The sequence below is a fragment of the Chenopodium album genome, chromosome 24 (assembly GCF_948465745.1).
Source record: "Chenopodium album chromosome 24, dcCheAlbu1.1, whole genome shotgun sequence".
NCBI lineage: Eukaryota > Viridiplantae > Streptophyta > Magnoliopsida > Caryophyllales > Amaranthaceae > Chenopodium > Chenopodium album.
This window is the reverse complement of record NC_137857.1, coordinates 3,742,762-3,761,572: the sequence shown is the minus strand read 5'-3', so window position 1 is coordinate 3,761,572 and position 18,811 is coordinate 3,742,762. Positions and strand designations below refer to the sequence as shown.

At 38.8% G+C, this 18,811-nt stretch overlaps 2 protein-coding genes across 2 annotated transcripts; one reads left to right on the top strand and one right to left on the bottom strand.

Annotated features, from left to right (window-relative positions):
- Window positions 1–11,441: 11,441 nt before the first annotated feature.
- Window positions 11,442–13,026, top strand: LOC145612605 (uncharacterized). Its single transcript, XM_081667944.1, has 2 exons — window positions 11,442–11,495; window positions 11,904–13,026. The coding sequence occupies exon 2, from the start codon at window positions 11,919–11,921 to the stop codon at window positions 12,786–12,788; it is 870 nt and encodes a 289-aa protein (XP_081524070.1). The 5' UTR covers window positions 11,442–11,495; window positions 11,904–11,918; the 3' UTR covers window positions 12,789–13,026.
- Window positions 13,027–14,090: 1,064 nt separating this feature from the next.
- On the bottom strand, window positions 14,091–15,015 carry LOC145612395 (auxin-binding protein ABP19a-like). The gene has a single exon (XM_081667770.1). It carries the CDS (start codon window positions 15,006–15,008, stop codon window positions 14,382–14,384), a length of 627 nt encoding a protein of 208 aa, XP_081523896.1. The 5' UTR covers window positions 15,009–15,015; the 3' UTR covers window positions 14,091–14,381.
- Window positions 15,016–18,811: the final 3,796 nt, after the last annotated feature.

Here is an 18,811-nt window from a genome sequence, read left to right as displayed (position 1 = left end):
TTTTGTAGTTTCTGTGGCCGTTAGCACACTACATTACGCGTTGTATGCGTTGTTTTGGTTTCAACTAGTGATTTATTATGTTATAAATTTTTGCCGTTATTGCTTATCACTAACCGTTCTTTTACAATTTTAATACCGAAAACACAGGTCCTGACAAGCTAGACAACGCCAAATTAGGGATTTATCCTGACGGTCGTGTTAAGCATCAGTGTCCGCCAAATCCGAAAGGAAAACTTGGCACTCTTCCAAAGTTTGCCACCAGAGCACAAAAAGGCCGTCAAAGGAGTAAACGAGACATGACAGCCCAATCCCAATCAAGGACTTCTGGGTCTGCTATCCTTCCACTCAGACGAGGCGGGGGTACCGCAAGGTCTAAGAGAGCTAACTCGGCTTCGGATCGTGATCAGTCTAAAAAGCAGAGAACTACCACAACGGTTTCCCGAAAGGAGCCTTCTGCCCCAGACGTCGTTAACTTGGAGGACCTTGACATTGACGAATCTGGGAAGGAAAATCAGGGGGCCGACATCCCTGTCCAGCCTGAGAGAATTATTCCTGTTTCTAAGGATGTCCCCCACGTCCTTATCGGCCCCTCGACGACGGGTATTCAAAATGCCTTTGTCCCCGCGCCGGTTCCAGAGTTTATTGAGGTCCCGCACGTTAAGGTTCCTCAAGAAATTGCTGATGAACTTTTGGACTTCCCTGTCGGCAATGCCAGTGAGGCCTGGCGTCCTCAGCTGAATGTTAACAGAGGGGAATCTATTTATGCTGACGACCCATTATCTGGGGGTAGCCTGGGTTGGAGGATGTTGAAGGACTTGCCCACTCCTGCCGATAGGACCAGCAGCAGGTTTACGGCCCCTTGTGGTCAGATGATGAACAATCTTATGAGGGTATGTGTATACATATTTATCTTCTTATCTTCTTTTTTTTTTTTTTTTTTTTTTTGGGTGGGTATACTATTTTTATTTGCTAAGGGTGGAAACTGTCTCTTTGCAGACTGTCACCTCGGCTGTTGAGGTTGTTCACATGTACAAGCATTATCAGAGGCAGGCCGATAGAGCTGAGGCGGTTTTGAAGAAGGCCGATGAGGAGCGCAAAACTCATCGGTTTGAAGTTGAAGGTCTGCAGTCTCGGATTAACCAGCTGGAGCTCAAAGTGGTCAACCAGGAATCCCTATCCGAGAAAATTGCCGATTTAGAACAGAAGCTGGAGGCCGAGAAGACCCGGAGGGAAACCGCAGAGAGGGACCTTGAGCTTGAACGGTCGGAGAGGCCTGCGTTGAAACGTCGGGCCGTGAACAAATTTCTAAAGTCTGATATTTATTGTCAGAAGCTGATCGACCGTTACACTGGTGGGTGGGTTGCTGCACATCGGTGTGTATGCAAAGCCGAGGATTGGAGCGAGGACCAATGGCAGGCAGTGGAGGACGCATATGGTTCTGACCGTCATCTTTCTCCTACCAGCTACGAGAAGGATTACTTCGACGATCCTCCCAGCCTTGCAACCATGAAGAACCTTGATCCTCGCGGCCTTCCCGATGAGGAATTTGATGACGCCCTTCTTGCTACTCCTACCCGGGATGACGGATTGGGGGAGGAGTCTGAGCCCAAGAAGGTTTGATATATTTGGGCCGTCATCATCCAGCTGTTTTTGTTAAAAGATTTTTATGTTAAAAACTTATGTCTGTATCACCTATGTCCGATAAGGGACTTAACTGGTTGTTAAAAACTTATGTCTGTATCACCTATGTCCGATAAGGGACTTAACTGGTTCTGATATTTTGTATTTTGTTTATCTGGATAATCATTTCTTTCCTGTTGACTATATATATATATGTGTATTAATGTCTACAACTTTTGCGCTTGTGCTCTTGCTAGCTGTTAATTTTGCTTATTCACATTGTGCTTGCCCCGCAGTTTGACGGGTAAATGCTTTAGTATTTAGCCGTGAAACTTATAATTGCCTTTGTATGACGAAATGCCGTTACGGATATGAAAACAAGATCCGTTATTGTGCATTGAAAATTCCTCTTTCTTTGTTGCGACCTTTAGCAGGCTGAGCAACGACAGTGGATCAGACCGTTTATTCAACTCCCCTTTAGGTGCATAGGTATCCAACCATCTCGGCACTTGAATGGCTGTTACGGCTAGCTAGGCCGTTTCATGTCCATATCGAAAGTGGGCAGATGGTTCTCTTGTATTGCTGAGTATTCATATTTCTTATTAACGGCTTTCCGCCAAAATAAAATTTGCGTACATTATAGTTGCTAGAAATTATTAATACAACACACATATGTAATAGTGATGCCGATATCTAAGATAGGATTAAACTAATACACATTATTGTTACAAAATTCGTATCAGTTTTTAGTTAACTTAGTACCAAATACATAGGACTAAGCATAATATTTTTTTAGGACAGCTGCGTTCCAAACATTTTTCAGTTGGGCTCCCCCTAGAGTCATTAGACGATAGGAGCCTTGGCGTATTGTCTCATATATTTGATACGGGCCTTCCCAGTTCGCCGTGAATTTACCATCGGCGTTTCCTTTTCCCGTTGCAGCTGTTCTACGCAACACCAGATCTCCATCCTCTAACGGCCTATGGCTGACACGCTTGTTATAGGCTTGGCTCATTCTATTCTTATAGGCTGCAGACTTAATTGAAGCTGTTAGTCTTACTTCCGGTAAGAAATCTAATCGCTGGCGTAACAGCAAATCATTTTGGTCCTCGCAGAAGTGCTGAATTCGAAATGTCGGTAACCCTACTTCTGCAGGGATGACGGCCTCCGACCCAAACGCCAGATTAAAAGGTGATTCCCCTGTCGTCTCTTTTGTCGTTGTCCGGTTAGCCCATAGTATTTCCGGTACCAAGTCTGCCCATAGGCCTTTGGCGTCGTCAATCTTCTTTTTTAGTGCTGTTAGTATTTGTTTGTTAGCGGCTTCAGCTTGGCCATTGGATTGGGGGTGGCAAACCGCGGCATATGCGAACTTCACTTTATATATGCTGAGGAAATTTTTGACCGGATTACAGTCAAACTGCGAACCGTGATCAAATACTATTGCTATCGGCAACCCAAATCTGGTGAAAATGTTTTTCCAGATAAACTTCTTCACTTCATTAGCAGTTATTTTTGCAACCGGCTCCGCTTCGATCCACTTCGTAAAGTAGTCGATTCCTACAATCAGAAATTTACGGCCTCCCGTTGCTGAAGTAAAAGGTCCGACAATATCCATTCCCCATTGGGCGAATGGGATTGGGTTGAGAATAGGTGTTAGGTCGTTAGGTGGTTGGTTTAAAACTGGGCCAAATTTCTGACACTTATCACACTTCTTGGCGTAAGATATAGTATCGGAGCTCATTGTCGGCCAATAATACCCTCTTTTCATCGCTTCTAAGGTCATCGACCTGCCGCCTGAGTGGTTACCGCAATCACCCTCGTGTATCTCTTCTATTAGTCTTGCAGACTCATATGCCGTTAAACATCTTCGCAAAGGCAGTGAGAAGCCTCTTTTATATAGCATACCCCGAAACATAATAAACCAGACGCTGTCCTTCTTGATCTTTTGTGCCTCGCTTTTATTTGTCGGAAGTACACCCTGTAGTTTATATGCTAGAATGTCATCATACCATTCTCGGCCTTGCGTCACACAATGTACTTCCTTTTGCTGTTGTTCCTCTATACTTTTTTGCTCCAGAACCTCAACCATCACTGTACGTTCTAAGTTATTAAAACTTGAACTTGCCAATTTTGCCAATGCATCTGCCTGAGTGTTTTGCCCACGTGGTATCAGATTGATCACAAACTGATCGAGTGTTGCCGTCGTATTTTTGAGCTTTTCTAAGTAAGCCATCATTGTCGGCTCACGTGCTTCATACGTCCCATTAAAATGGCTTGCTACCAATTGCGAATCCGTGGAAAGCTCCACTTTCTTTGCCTCTGCCGCTATGCATAATTGTACCCCGGCCAGTGCCGCTTCGTATTCAGCCTCGTTATTGGATGCTTTAAATTTGAACCTAATTGCATATTCAAAAATATCACCCTGTGGGGAATTAAGGATTATACCGGATCCGGTTGCGGCTGAGGAGCCGTCAACGGAAACTTTCCAAATGCCGATTTCTTCTTCTTCTTCATTGTAAGAGGTCTCGACTATAAAATCCGACAGAGCCTGGGCCTTGATTGACACCCTTGGTTTATAGATCAGAGCGTATTCCGACAACTCGGTTGCCCATTTCAGTAGACGGCCAGAGGTTTCCATCTTTTGAAGGGATTTTTCTAATGGTTGATTTGTTAAAATCTCGATTGTATGTGCATCGAAATACGGGCGTAGTTTTCTTGCCGCTATTACGACTGCATATGCAATTTTCTCCACTAGGGGGTACCGTCGTTCTGCAGCATTTAACACATGGCTTACAAAATATATAGGTGTCTGTGCTTTCTTCCGTTCCACCAATAATACTGCTGCTACTGTTTTTGGGGATGCCGAGATGTAAAGTTGTAGTGTTTCTCCCGTTTCCGGCCTTGCTATTGTCGGCAATGATCGTAGATGATTTTTAACAGCTTCTAGTGCCTTGACCTGCTCCGGCCCCCAAACAAAAGTCTTGTTTTGCCGTAGAATTATGAAAAATGGTAGAGCCTTATCGGCAGATTTGCTGATGAATCTTGTTAACGCCGCCATTCGGCCCGTTAACTTTTGTATATCTTTGATGGATCTAGGCTGCGGAAGACTGAGGATAGCCTCTACCTTGTCGGGATTGACATCTATTCCTCTTTCACTAACCATGAAGCCCAAGAATTTCCCGGATTTGACCCCAAACACACATTTTTCGGGATTCAGCTTCATCCTGTACTGCCGCAAGGTACTGAACGTTTCCCTCAAGTCTTCAATATGATCTGCAGCTAGACGGCTCTTCACAATGGAGTCGTCAACATAAACTTCGACATTTCTTCCTTTTTGGTTGGCAAAGACTTTATCTACCAATTTTTGGTAGGTTGCTCCTGCATTCCTCAACCCAAAAGGCATGGCTTTGTAGCAATAAACTCCAGCATCCGTGATAAATGCCGCCTTGTTTCGGTCCGACTGATAGAGGCTGACTTGGTGATATCCAGAAAAGGCATCCATAAAACTTAAGAGCGCATGGCCTGACGTTGAGTCAACTAGTCGATCTATTCTCGGCAGTGGATAGCAATCTTTCGGACAAGCCTTGTTTAAATCAGTAAAATCAACGCACATTCTCCACTTCCCTAACGGCTTTCTAACCATTACGACATTAGCTAACCACTCCGGATATGTGCACGGCTCAATGAAACCTGCCGCTAGTAACTTGTTGACTTCCGCTTGTATCGCTTCGATCTTTTCTGTTGAAAAGTTTCTTTTCTTTTGTCGTACTGGTCTAGCTCGCCTATCAACATTCAATTTGTGCACCATTACATCTGGGTGGATTCCTGGCATTTCATCAGCCGAGAATGCGAAAACATCCGCATTCTCTCTCAAGAGCTCAATTAAGTGGCATTGCATATCACTACTCATATCAGAGCCTATCTTTACGGTATGATTAGCAACTCCGGGCTGTAATTCGATGTCAGTCGTTTCTCCTCCCGGCAACGGTCTTGGTACAGTTACCGGCCTTGTGTCAAAGTTCGTCATTGCCAAATCTTGAGTAAAAGGGGATCGCTCTCTTTTCTGATGGTGCGGGTTCACTAAACTTTGTCGGCCAGGTTGCTTTAGCGCCGATACGTAGCATTCTCTGTCCATTGTCTGACTGCCTCGGATACGCTCTGTTTTGCCGATGTTGGACACATTAACCATGGTGAGGTGATATGTCGAAACCACTGCTTGCACATCATGAATCAACGGTCTACCAATGATAACATTGTATGCTGATGGTACGTCTACGATCAGGAATTCTGTCATCACGTCCCTGCCATTGATCCTTCTCCAACACTTACTTGCAGTATAATACTCCCCTCAGGTCTGACTGTTGACCCGTTAAAACCGATAACCGGGTACGACATCGGAGTTAGGTACTTTCGACCTATCATCATTGCATCAAACACTCTTGCAAACAAAATGTTGGCCGAGCTGCCCCCGTCTACTAACACGCGTTTGACGTCGCACCCATTAATTGCCAATACCAATACTAATGGGTCTCATGAGGAAAAACTATACCCTTTGCATCGTCTTCAGAGAAGGGTACATGCGGCATTGTTGCAGGCCGAGGTCGTTCATCTACTCCTAAAGCGTTCACCACATGTTTGAATTCCGACAAACTTTTCTTTGCACCGCTAACAGAGCCCCCATGCACGGACCCTCCGGTAATTACTTCTATGGTTATCTTACGCCCGGGAGGCGCAGCACCTTGCCGATAAGAATCGGTACGGCTTGGACGATAAGTATCGTCTTGTGTTGACTGGTCACCTTGCTTTCGGTGTTCGATTTGTCGGGCCAATGGTGCGGATTGCCGGCTTATTCCCCCCTGAGATCGGTATTGGGAAAGGTGTCCTTTTCTGATAAGGTCTTCGATATTTTCCTTCAACTGGATACATTCTTCGGTGTAATGGCCGACATCTTTGTGGAACATGCAATATTTCTTTATATCTCGACCCTTTGTTATCATTGGTGCCGGTCGGGTCCAATCCTCCTTGTGCTGATTTATTGAGTAAATAGCGGCCCTTGGTGTATTCAATTGAGTATAATTATTGTACCGTCCCAAACCTCTGGTCGGTCTATTCGCTTTCTGGGGGTTCTGTCTTCTAACCCCCTCCATTGGGGTTTCGACTGATACATATGTGTTTTGCCGCCGAGACGGTTCTGCCGAGATCGTCTGGTTGCCTGCTTTCAAAATTTCTTCGCTTTTGATATACTCATGAGCCTTGCCGAATGCTATCCCCAGGTTGGGGAAGGATTTTCGCGCCATGTATCTCTTGAAATCACTGTCAGCTAGACCACTCATCAAGGCCATGACGGCTATTTCTTGTTGTAATTTTGGAATGGTATTAGCCTCATTATTGAAACGCCGAACGAAATCTCTCAGTGATTCGTCCCTTCTTTGTCTGATAGACATGAGTTCCCCTGAGGTTCTCTGCCTTGCACTGTTGCTCACATACTGGCTTGTGAACATCTCGACAAGGGTCTCAAAACAGTCGATAGACCCGGGCGGGAGATTAGTGAACCAATCTGAGGCAGCCCCTACAAGGGTTGTAGGGAAGACTTTGCACCATACCGCATCCGTATCGGTATATAGCAGCATATGGCTTTCAAAAGCCGCTACATACCTCTTTGGGTCACCCTTGCCGTCGTAGGTGCACGCCGGCATTTTTATTTTTTCCATTTGCTGATTAAGGACCTCTTGTGTGAAGGGAGATGTCCTTGGCCGAATGATGGCCCTGGCTAAGTGCCTCAGCGGCCCGCTACTGGCCTCCTGTTGGTATGATTCCGGCTCTTCCCTTTGCGCACTTCTCGTGACCAGTCGCTCAGAGGGCATCGCCATTTCGCGCGGTGGTGGTTGTGGCTGAGGCTGCTGCTCGGCCTGATTGAATTGATCTTCAAGATTGACAATTACAGGCGGTATCGGCCCCCTTTGTGGTTCTCTCATGGCCGTCCTCCCGGCCTCCTTCCTTTTCCGAGACATTGCCTGCATGACCTTAGCCGTTATCTCCAATTCTTCCGAAGTGAACTCTCCCCAGGGATCCGGGATAGCCTGGGCTCTTTCTGGTGTCGGCGGTACGTTTACCGTGCCCTTATAAAGAAGGTAGGTTTCATCCTCCACCGTTATTTCCGGTATGGTGCTTGCGGCCCTGTTGCCGTCGGTGGCCAGGGTGTCGTTACCAAAATTCCGGTTTTCTGGCTCTGGGATGGGTGTAGTTAAGGTATTTCCTTCCATGACTGTGGGAGGTCTTTCTTGGACGATAGAAGTTATTACTTCCCCTCCTTCTAGCGCCAATTGTTCCGGATAGATTCCGATACCGAGATGTCTAGGGGTTGGTAAAGGTTTACCGTCCAATTCGATACCTGCACAGTCAGCACAGATAATCTAGCCCGGGGGTTATCCGGGAATAACCACTCCGATGCTAAAGTTAGTAATCTGAGGAAGAAGAGAGAGAAAGAGTGTATATAGAGAGAGAGATAGAAAGATTGTACCTTTTAACAGGAAAATGTGGCTGGGTATATATAGGGAGATAACCACGCAGGTGCCACATATCCCTACAGGTGGCGCACCGACCTTATAGGTGGCGCACCGACCTTGTAGGTGGCAGGTGCCTGCATGGTTTTAAGCTGCTGTCCACGTGGCCGAGAAACCGGCTATCGTGGATGCTAAGCTAATTTGCTAATTGTACATATAAATAATAACATCAAGGTGTTTGTCGGCCAAATAACTATGTTGTCGGTATTATCCCATACAATTACCTTTTGAATGATATAACTAGTTATTGATTCAGACGATGCCCAATCAACTGAATGTGCAATGTGCCACCTAAAAAATATAACCTTCAATATAAGAGATGAGAATAATTGAAGAATGTAATTTATAAGCACTTACTCATTAGAGTAATTGAAAGTTTGAAACCGTATTATAGTGTTGCCTCTTTTCTTCCTTTCCTTAAAATATTTTATGATGCTACTCTAAGAGTTTCTGGCTCGTTGTATATCACCTCTAATGTGTATTTACAAGAACTTGTTGGGATTAGTGTGTTAATCAAGAAAAAAATGTTGAGTAATGATGTGGGGGTGAGTTTAATGGCTAGTGGAATGAAGAAAAAGCATGACAAGTATTGGGAGAATGTTGATAATGTGAATCTTTTGTTGTATATTGCTGTCATTCTTGATCCTAGGCGGAAAATGGGCTGTACTAAATGGGCAATTAATCAACAATATGATTCTGAAAAAGCTAAGTATTTGTGTGCTAAAGTGATGCAAACTCTGAATGAAATGTATGAACTTTATGTTTCTGAGAACCCTTTAAATGATTCCATTCCCCCCAAAACTTCTGATTTTCTGGAGGAAGTAGAAGATATGGACTCTGATGTAGATGTTGCGGAATTAGAGTTTGAAAAGGATGTGGGTTCAAGTGTTGGAGTGTAAGGGAAAAATGAGTTGGCCAAGTATTTAGAAGATGAACTTCGAAGTTAATCCTGCTGGAAAAAGCTTTGATTGTTTGGGGTGGTGGAAAAAATATGGTGAAAGGTACCCAACAATAGCTCTCATGGCTAGAGATGTATTTGCTATTCCCGTTTCAACAGTCGCTTCTGAATCAGCCTTTAGCACCGGTGGTCGAGTGCTTGATTCATTTCGCAACTCACTTTCAACTAAGATGGTAGAAGCCTTGATTTGTGCACAAGATTGGCTACGTACATCTCAAGGTCCACTTATACTTGAGGAGAGACTTGAAGACATGGAAAAAATTGAATCAGGTAACATTTAAATATTTTCTCTTTTTCTTTTTTTCTTTTTTTTCTCTTTAAGCCTGATATCTTCCTTTTCCTTACTCTTTTTTCTTTTCTTTTCTTTTCTTTTCTTTTTTTTTTTTTGAAGAAATGTTACCACTTGGTGAGGAACAATCCCTCTTTGTTGATGATGATTAGAGGAAGGAGTTGTTAGAGGCAGGAGCTGTTATTCGCTTGAAGGAACATTTCCTCTTTGTTGGTGATTGGACTAACTAAAGGCAGCATTTTTTTTTAATCAGACATTATTTAAGGTTATGTAATGAGTTGTATAAGAAATTGTATGTTTGGAGTTTGGAGTTTGGAGTTTGGACTTTTTTAGTTTTTTTTTGTAAGAAACTGTATGTTTGTAATTTTGTATGAGACTATTTGGTTTTTTTTTTTTCTTTGTTCAGATGGTTATTTTTTGAAATCATGGATTTTTAATGTACTTGTCAGGTATTCAGGTTGAATTTTTTTTTTTTTATAAGATATTCAGGTTGAATTTTTATAGTAAAATAAAACATAAGTAAAAAAAAAAAAAAAAAAAAAAAAAAACTAGAAAAAAGCAGGTGTTAAATACATAAAAAGACCCAAACAAAAAAAAATCAGCTTATTGGTTCGGTTCGGATATTTGGTTCGGGTACCCGTATTTTCGGGTATCCGAATTTTCGGGTACCCGAACCTTATTGAATCGGTTTCGGGAATTGGTTTTAGCCTTAACGGTTATTGGGTACCCGAACCGATAACGTTATTGGAACGGGTACCCGTCCCATGCTCTCCCCTAATTGAAACCGTATTACCTGAATATTATGAATGAGAATTATAAACTATAGGCACCTACATACTAAAAACTCAAGCGAATACAAAAGATTGAGGAAAAAAGTGCCAAATTAAAATAAAACTTTTGGCATACAATTTCTTTTAAGGACGTATGAATTAGAGAAACAAAAGAATAAGATTAATAACATGTAAATTGTATTCATTTACACTACAAAATCAAATAATAAATTATGAAACATTACTCTGTAAAATTGTTTGATTTATTGTATCTAGATTAAAAAGATTATGTATATATCAATAGATGTTCGCATCCATGTTGAATTACGTAAATATATATATTTTTGTATTAATAGTTGTTCATTTTCATATTAATAGATGATCATTTCCACACTGATATATGTTTCATTTATATATTAATTAATATATGTTCATTTATATTCTAATAGATGTTAATTTTCATATCGACCATGTTTTATATTCATGGTTCATTTTCAACATTTATTTTTGCTCAAATGCAATACAATATGTTTTTATTAGTTATAAGATAATCGTGCATAAAGTGAGTTAGACCGCACAATAGCAAGGAAAAAAGGTATATGGCAAAAAGAAGGAAACCAAGAAGGCATGGAGTCGCTATGCTACATGAACCAATATCACCAGCTTGAATTTTTCGATTTGGATCAAGTAGTTTATTGTGTTTAATAATATATGTGAAATTCTTTTTTTTTTTTTTTTAATCCAAATATATGTGGAATTCTATTGTACATTAATTTAATATCTAATTGTTCAACTTTTTGGTGGTATACAAATTCATTTAATTTTATTTAGAAGGAAATGAATTTTTTCCCCCCTTGAGTACTATTATAAATAGTTATCTAGAAACACGATTACAAAATTATAATAATTTGAATATTTCATGTTGTACTAGCATAACTAAACATTTAATATTTATTCTATAGAATTGAACATTTAATAATACAATAGTGAACATTTACAATAATAAAAATGAACATTTTATAGGTAATTCGAAACTGAAAAAACAACCAACATGACGTCATTACTCATCAGGAAGGAGTGGGGGTGCAGGCAGCTGTGCGCAAAAATTTGTAAATATTTTGAGGATTTTAATGGGCTGGAGTGCTGGACCGACCCATTAACTGCTCTAATTGTCGGTATAAAAAGAAAATAAAAACGGAAGAACGTAGCCCCTTACCACCACCGCCACCTCCTCCCCTCTCTCTCTCTCTCTCTCTCTCTCTCTCTCTCGGTTCTCCATTGAAGCAGCTTACGAGGTACTTTGTTTTATCTATTTGAAATCATCATGTCAATTTCACAATCTAGAGTTTATCGTTATCTAATTTATTTTAATAGTCAATGTAGTAAATTTAGGGTTTGAAAATTTGAAGCATTGGTTCTAATATAAGCAGCGATTATGTTGTTATAGAAAAGTAATTTAATAATTGAATCAATTATTCCTTTTTTCCCTAAAACCATGTGATTTCTGAGGCCTTATTTGATTATTGAATCGAATTTGGTTGCTAATGTGTTGCAAAACCCTTTCGTTTTTGAATTGAATTTTGAAATAAAGAGTATAAACTAAAAATCCTCCTCTGAACTGAATACATGATTCCATATTTATATTTATTTATTAATTAGTTAAGTTAATCTCCATTGTATTGATTGATATGATACGATAATAGGGAAAACAGGTTGAGATGGATTATGTTGACTTCGTAAAAGATGGAATTGGTTGCTCGGGAGAAACTGTATGGCAATTAGCTGAATTGTTTTCGGTGAGGATCAAACATAACGAGCTAGAGAAGTTTCGAGTCTATGGCACCATATTTGTTGAAGATAACGAGGGTAATTTCTGCATCTTCAATCGACAACAACAAGATGATGATGATGATGCCGATCTAATAAATGGTACCTTGCCTCTAACTTTTAAACGGCCAATCCGTGCTAGATCAATTTTCACTCTTGCTTTTGATCTCAACGATGAAGATGGTAGTACAATTAAGGGAAAATTTGTTGCAAAATTAGTAAGAGGGAAAAATGGCAATTTTAATAAATTGGGTGTTGATCGTATGGTTGGTAGTATGGGTTGTGCAACCATATATTACACTTTTAACCTAGCAGCAAATTTTTATGATGTAGAGGGTTCTCTTCTTATGAAACACGGCATTGATTCTGATAGCTCTGAAGATGACAGTTGGGTTTCCGGAAGGATTGTTTTTCAGTATGGAAGGCCGTTTGATTCTCGGTCTCGTTCTCTTGCAACCCAAGACTTGGAGGACGATTGTCTTGATATTTTGCTATTTAACGCGACAAAGCCTGTGCCATTGGTAGTGGATGAGACGGGTTCTTGTTACCAGTTTCCTCTTCTTAGATCTCTCCTGGTTGTGCTGAATAGCTACTCTTTAATCTTCAAGTTCGACTTGGTTTATTCTGATAAAGGCAAGGTCAAACGTATTCAATTTGATAAATTCATTCCAAACATTATTGATAGGTATTGGATGACTCTTTCTGACAAGGAAGGAGATGACATGCTTATCGAGTTGAGCCTTAAAACTACTTATCTGTAAGAGACTCAGTTATTAGAATTCCAGGTATTATGTACTTTTGTGTTGTATAAGTATTGGTTATCTGACCTTAAGTTAGAAATTCGGTTATAGAATTATGTACTTTTGTGTTGTATATGTATTGGTTGTCTGAACTTAAGAAGTTAGAGACATGGTTATTAGAATTCCGAGTATTATGTACTCCCTACCTTTTGTGTTTTCTTTAAAAAGTGTCTTGTATAAATGTAATGTATTGTTATTATTCAGTGTCGATTTGGTTGGAAACTTTGTTTTTCCTAAAAGAAATCTAGCTGTTAACACTCGAGGGAAAAAAAAATGATAACAAGCCATCTGCAGCAGAAGTACATCTGCAATCTAATTTCAGTGAATCAGCAACACCATATTTCATTCAACTCTGAAATATAAACACAAGCAGTTGAGAATAGGAGAAAAATAAATATTCAAAGTGTTTTAATTCTGTTGTAACTTAGTTGTTGTGGACGAGGTTCTAGCAGCTTGCGCTCTAGAGGATGCATAGCTTCCTTATTATTATTTTTTTTTTGGAAAACACATTAAGTACAGAAACAAAATGGATTCCTCTCTCTCCTTTCCCTTCCTTCCCCCAATCCCTTAGGCTTTGTTTGGTTCAATGTTAGTAAATGAAAGAAAGGGAAGGAAAGAAAAGAGAATTGAAAGAAAGAGAGTTTGGAAAGAAAGAGAGTTTGGAAGGAAATAAACAATTTACAATTCCACGCTATAATTCGTTGATGTATTCTTTAATTCAAAGATAAATCACATATTATGCATAATTGATAGCTTAATTCAAAGAAAAACACAAAAGCTCTATGTTAATCAACCAAAATCATATTAGGATCTTGCTAACGAACGCCCCCAGGGCGTTGTTGGATAAGCATTTAAAATGTTCCTGAAGTGGTATTAATTTGGGAACGCATGATAAAATCACGTGTCGATCGGTGTAATTATTGTTCTTTTTTAATTTAATTTTTCTACTTTTAGCTAGCTTATCCTGTTAGCTTTTACCTTTACATTATGCAAGAGTTTCTCGATATTTATATTGTTAATTTGAGAAGAAAAAAAAAATTAAATTTACTCAATTATCTAGGCCAAAAACATTAAGTGGTACAGAATTGGGACATCCTGAAAAGTTCTTTACTAGTAGTTTTTTGGAAGTTTTTGCAAATCAGTAACTAAGAATTTATCACAAAAATATGACATTAACTAATGTATATATAACCGGTTATTAATCAATTACTGCCTCTTAAATTGATGATTGATTAAAAAAATACCAAGGGATTGGTGCTTGGGTTATCATGGCAGTGATGGTGCATATGATTGATTAAAAACACCATCCTATACTTTCACTTCTTAATTAGGAATTCTGATTTCCCTCACTATTTCTTACCAACCAAACAAGTCCTTAATACGAGTGCTTGGATTATCATGGCAGTGCTGGTGCATATGATACCAGTATTCAGTATATATACTCTTCATACCTTACTAGCTTTTTGGATTGTGCAAATCATTAATTACGAAATTATCACTCAAAAAACAAATCACAAAAATATGACATCAATTAATGTAATATAGAATTAGTTATTAATTACTGCCACCAAATACTTTCTTAAGCTTCTTCACTTGTGCATGATCAAGCAATGTGACCTTCTCAACCACCTTGGACGGTAGATCATTTGTAAACACCGCGTCAACTGATTGAACGCCAGGATTATCACTCGCGAAACTTGCATACGTAATAACCGGTGTTGACCCAACATTGACCTGAAAGTGAAGAAGTTGTGGTGGGAAGACCATAATGTCCCCTTTATGTAACGTTTTGTAATATGCCGTGTTGTTTGAGTTGATGAACCCAGCAATCACGGTACCCTCAACTAATATGAGGAGTTCCGCCACTCGATGAGTGTGGATTGGCACGGCTCCACCAACACCCAAGTCTGCTCGTACCATGGAAATTCCCATACCATTTAACCCTGGGAATTGAGGACTAAATGCTAGACTTGCACCAAATTTAAACATGTTAGTAGTGTTACCCGCGACACCCAAACCTGAGTGTACAAAATCATCTACCGTGACTTTAGCAGGATCCTTACAAGCGTACCCTGATGGTCCACTAGGTAGGCTCAAGTCTCCGACACAATAGTCAAAAACTGTATCAGCACAAGAGATTGAAACAAGAAGAGAAAACGTAAATAAGATTGGAAGAAACATATTTGGGAGCTAGAGATGTTTATGCATATATGAAGATTAGAACTCATTGGTTGTGTATATATAGTGAATTAGTGAATGAGTATAAATTAAGTAAAAAGATTACTTAATTAAGTTTACTTCTAGTTCCTTTTTAGGCATGTAGGGTAAGTTGGGGTACAACATGATTGAATTGATCAGTTGAGTTACTTGTGATTTGGTGTTAGTAGAGATCTCAACAACCATATAAATGTATTTTTTTATTAACATCAACAACAACCTTTAGCTAGCACTTTAATTTTTTTGTGTAAAGGCCTTCAACTTTTTTGTTGCTTGCAACATTTCTATATACCAACCAGTATTAAAATATGCTACGGAGTTTTGATCCAAACAATAATTGATTCATTCCTTTAATTTTTTAAGGGTGATGTTTCTTTGTTTAAAAGGCCTAAATCACAAGAAAGGCTAAACTGTAGCTTTTATACGTAGTACATATCCTTTTGATATTGATAGCTAGTTTTCGACTTTATGATTATTACACGATGTGTTATCGATCTATATCTTTATGAACTATGAGTGATAATTTGTTGATTTATATTATCTATAAATTGATTGTGTTAGAGATGATTCCTCCTTATTTAATTTCTGCACGTTTTGACTAAGTAAATCGTATAACTATTAATTTAAACTTTTGAGAGTACAAAGAAAATAAAAAGAGGGGGAGGGGGGGGGGGGGGGGGGGAGAGAGAAATAACTCTTTCACGTTCCTAATTAAAGCAAGTTTCTACCTTCCTTTTTTTTTTTTTTTTTTTTGATTTTGAAAGATTAATTATCTACTTTGCGCATGAAGATTTTTCTTATGATAATTCATATTAACCATCCTAAATCATTTTGGGGCTAAAAATTTGTTTTGTCGTTGTTGTTGTAGTATGCATGAAGATTAATTAAGAAGAAAAAATTTAGGTGAGTTAATGAGTAAGATCCAAATCATACGAGTACTTGTAAATTTTAATTTTATGAGGTAATCGCAATACCTATGTTACAAATTTAGGAGTTATTACTACTATTTAAGCGAAAGAAGGGATATTCGATTTCACTTATATGGACATGATTTATCTACACTCATATGAACTTGGTACAAAGTTTCGTAATAATTTTAATGATTTTAATGAAATAAAGAGGATACGCATATTTACATCATTCGACAAAAGAAACAGAATAAATTTGTCAAACTTGATATTTTCTTTTGCATGGGGTAGCCAACTATATATGAGCCTCTGAATAACTTTCATTTTATATTATTACTACTCCGTACTAAAAAAAAATAACACATATATTTAGACTCTATATGTTTTTCATTAAAACAAAGCGAGTCATTACTTTTTTTTAAAAAAAAAACACTAAATTAATTTAAATTATTAAATATGAAACGCAAAAGTTTTTAATGTTTGATCAACTTTTTATTTACCAAAATAAAAGGCACAATGAAAACTTAGGAGATCTTTTGTGTATATGATGGGAGAAAATACAAGTTCATCTTGACGATAACAAAATTTGTTTATCTAATGGCATTTTCGTAAATAAATCAACAAAAAATCCCAGTCAGTATGACATTCTCGTAAATAAGTTAACATTTGTGGAACCTGCATATTAATAAAAGTTGTTAACTTATTTACAAAAATGTCATGCTGACTGGAGTGAATTTTTGATATATTTACGAAAATATCATTAGATAAACAAATTTTGATTATCATGAAGATGAATGGGGGCTCCCTCGTGTGATGGTCATGGTCCTTAAAAAATTTGATCATAAGTGCCACCAAACACTTTCTTTAACTTGTTGACTTGTGCTTCATCCAGCAAGGTAACCTTCTCAATCAGTTCCGATGGTAGGCTGCTTCGAAACAATGCGAGATCTACTGCCTGGATACCGAGATTTTCACTAACGAAACATCCATATGCAAGAACTGACGTTGATCCTACATTAATTTGAAAGTGTAGTAGTGTTGGTGGGAAGATCATTATGTCCCCCTTGCTTAAAGTTTTATAGTATGCAGTGTTTTTCGTGTCAATAAACCCTCCAATTATCGTTCCTCTCTCTCTCTCTCTTCCTCTCACGTTGTTTTCCTCTCTATCTATCTTCCTTCCATCTTCTTCTTGAGTTTCTTCTATGTTCTTCCTTCTTCCATTGCTTCCTCCTACTTCTCTATTATCAAACTCTCAAAATCGATTCTCAATCGCCTTCTCATTCAATTCCCTCACTCTCGACATGCAATCTCCCATTCCTAACACTGCTTTGCCCACTGCACCTCCATTTGAGGCTCGTTGATGCTTTTCCTAACTCCGTCGTCGGTGGTCGCTGCTACTTCAACCAACAATGTCGTGGTGGTCGCTAGAATCAAGCGTTTCTATGTTGCAACTATACCAAATATGCTGTTTTTTTTGTTTATAAATTTATTTATGCGCATATGTAAGATCTAGTTTCTTGATGCTAATGCAATTTCTAATTATATTTTTTTCTTCTAATTCTTTGTATATTTCAAATTTTATTATTATTATTGAAACAAACCTTTGTGTAATTGATTATTTTGTATCTTTGTTGTTCGATTGTGTAGAGTTTGGGTAGTAGATCTATATTGTTTTTCAATTTTTTACCTTTTGGGAGCAATTAATTACAATCATTCAAAAATCCGGGTACCCTATGTCCCGACCCGAATAATTCGGGTACCCGAGATATTCGGGTCGGGACATGGGACAAATAAACAAGTACCCGGAACTCCGGGTACCCGGGTTTTCGGGTACCCGAAAACCCGGGTACCCGGATTTGAACACCCCTAATGTGTGCACGTCTTGGGATATTTTGTTGCAATTATTTTGATTGGAAGATTAATTTCTTCTTTGCATTGTGTTCATACTAGCTAGTAGATTATTTTATTTGGGCTTTTCTAATTCAAAAAGAAAAGTATTTGTGGTTTGCCATGGACTCCATCACGACACCTTTAGGGGGCGTTTGGTTCACAGACTGGTATGGGGTTGGAATCAGGAATGGGGTTAAGGTGGTATCGGGTTGGAACTTGATACTTAATACCATGTGTTTGGTTTAATTTTGAAATGGAATATCTCACTATTCTCTCCTTTTATTTGATACCTAAGGGAATGGAATGAGCCAAACCCACCTTCCCCCCAAGGTTTCTAAACCCCATACCTCATGGGTTTGAGGTATGGGTTTGAAATTCATATGTTTGACAACCAAACATATGGTATGGGTTTTAGTCATTCTAAACCCATACCTCATACCTATATTTCTTGAACCAAACGCCCCCTTAAAGATCATTTTGATGGTTAGAACCATTCACTTTGCCTTTAAACTATCAATTAATCATGTACAACTCGACTTCCTTCATTAGCTCGAGGCCATGTATGTCTTTACATGACCAATTTATGATGGTCATATATGGTTCCAAGCAATATTATATGACTCTGAGATGCATCTCCTACAACCTGGATATAGATTGTATTATGATACTCCCTACGTATTTTAATACTTGCTCCATTTGCACTTTTTGTCACTATTCAATTCATTTGACCTACTTTGACTAATGTTTATAATTTATATGTAAGAAAATTAATATACAGCCTTGTAGGTACTTGTTGAAATCATCTAAATGAATAGATTATTAATTTTCACTTGATTTATAATACTACTCAAATATTTGCATCTGCGTACGTGCGATCCTAGAGAAATGGAGCAAATATTAAAATATATGAAGGAGTAATTCTCACGAATGGCTAAAAAGGAATGATACATAAATATTAGTGTCTGAATA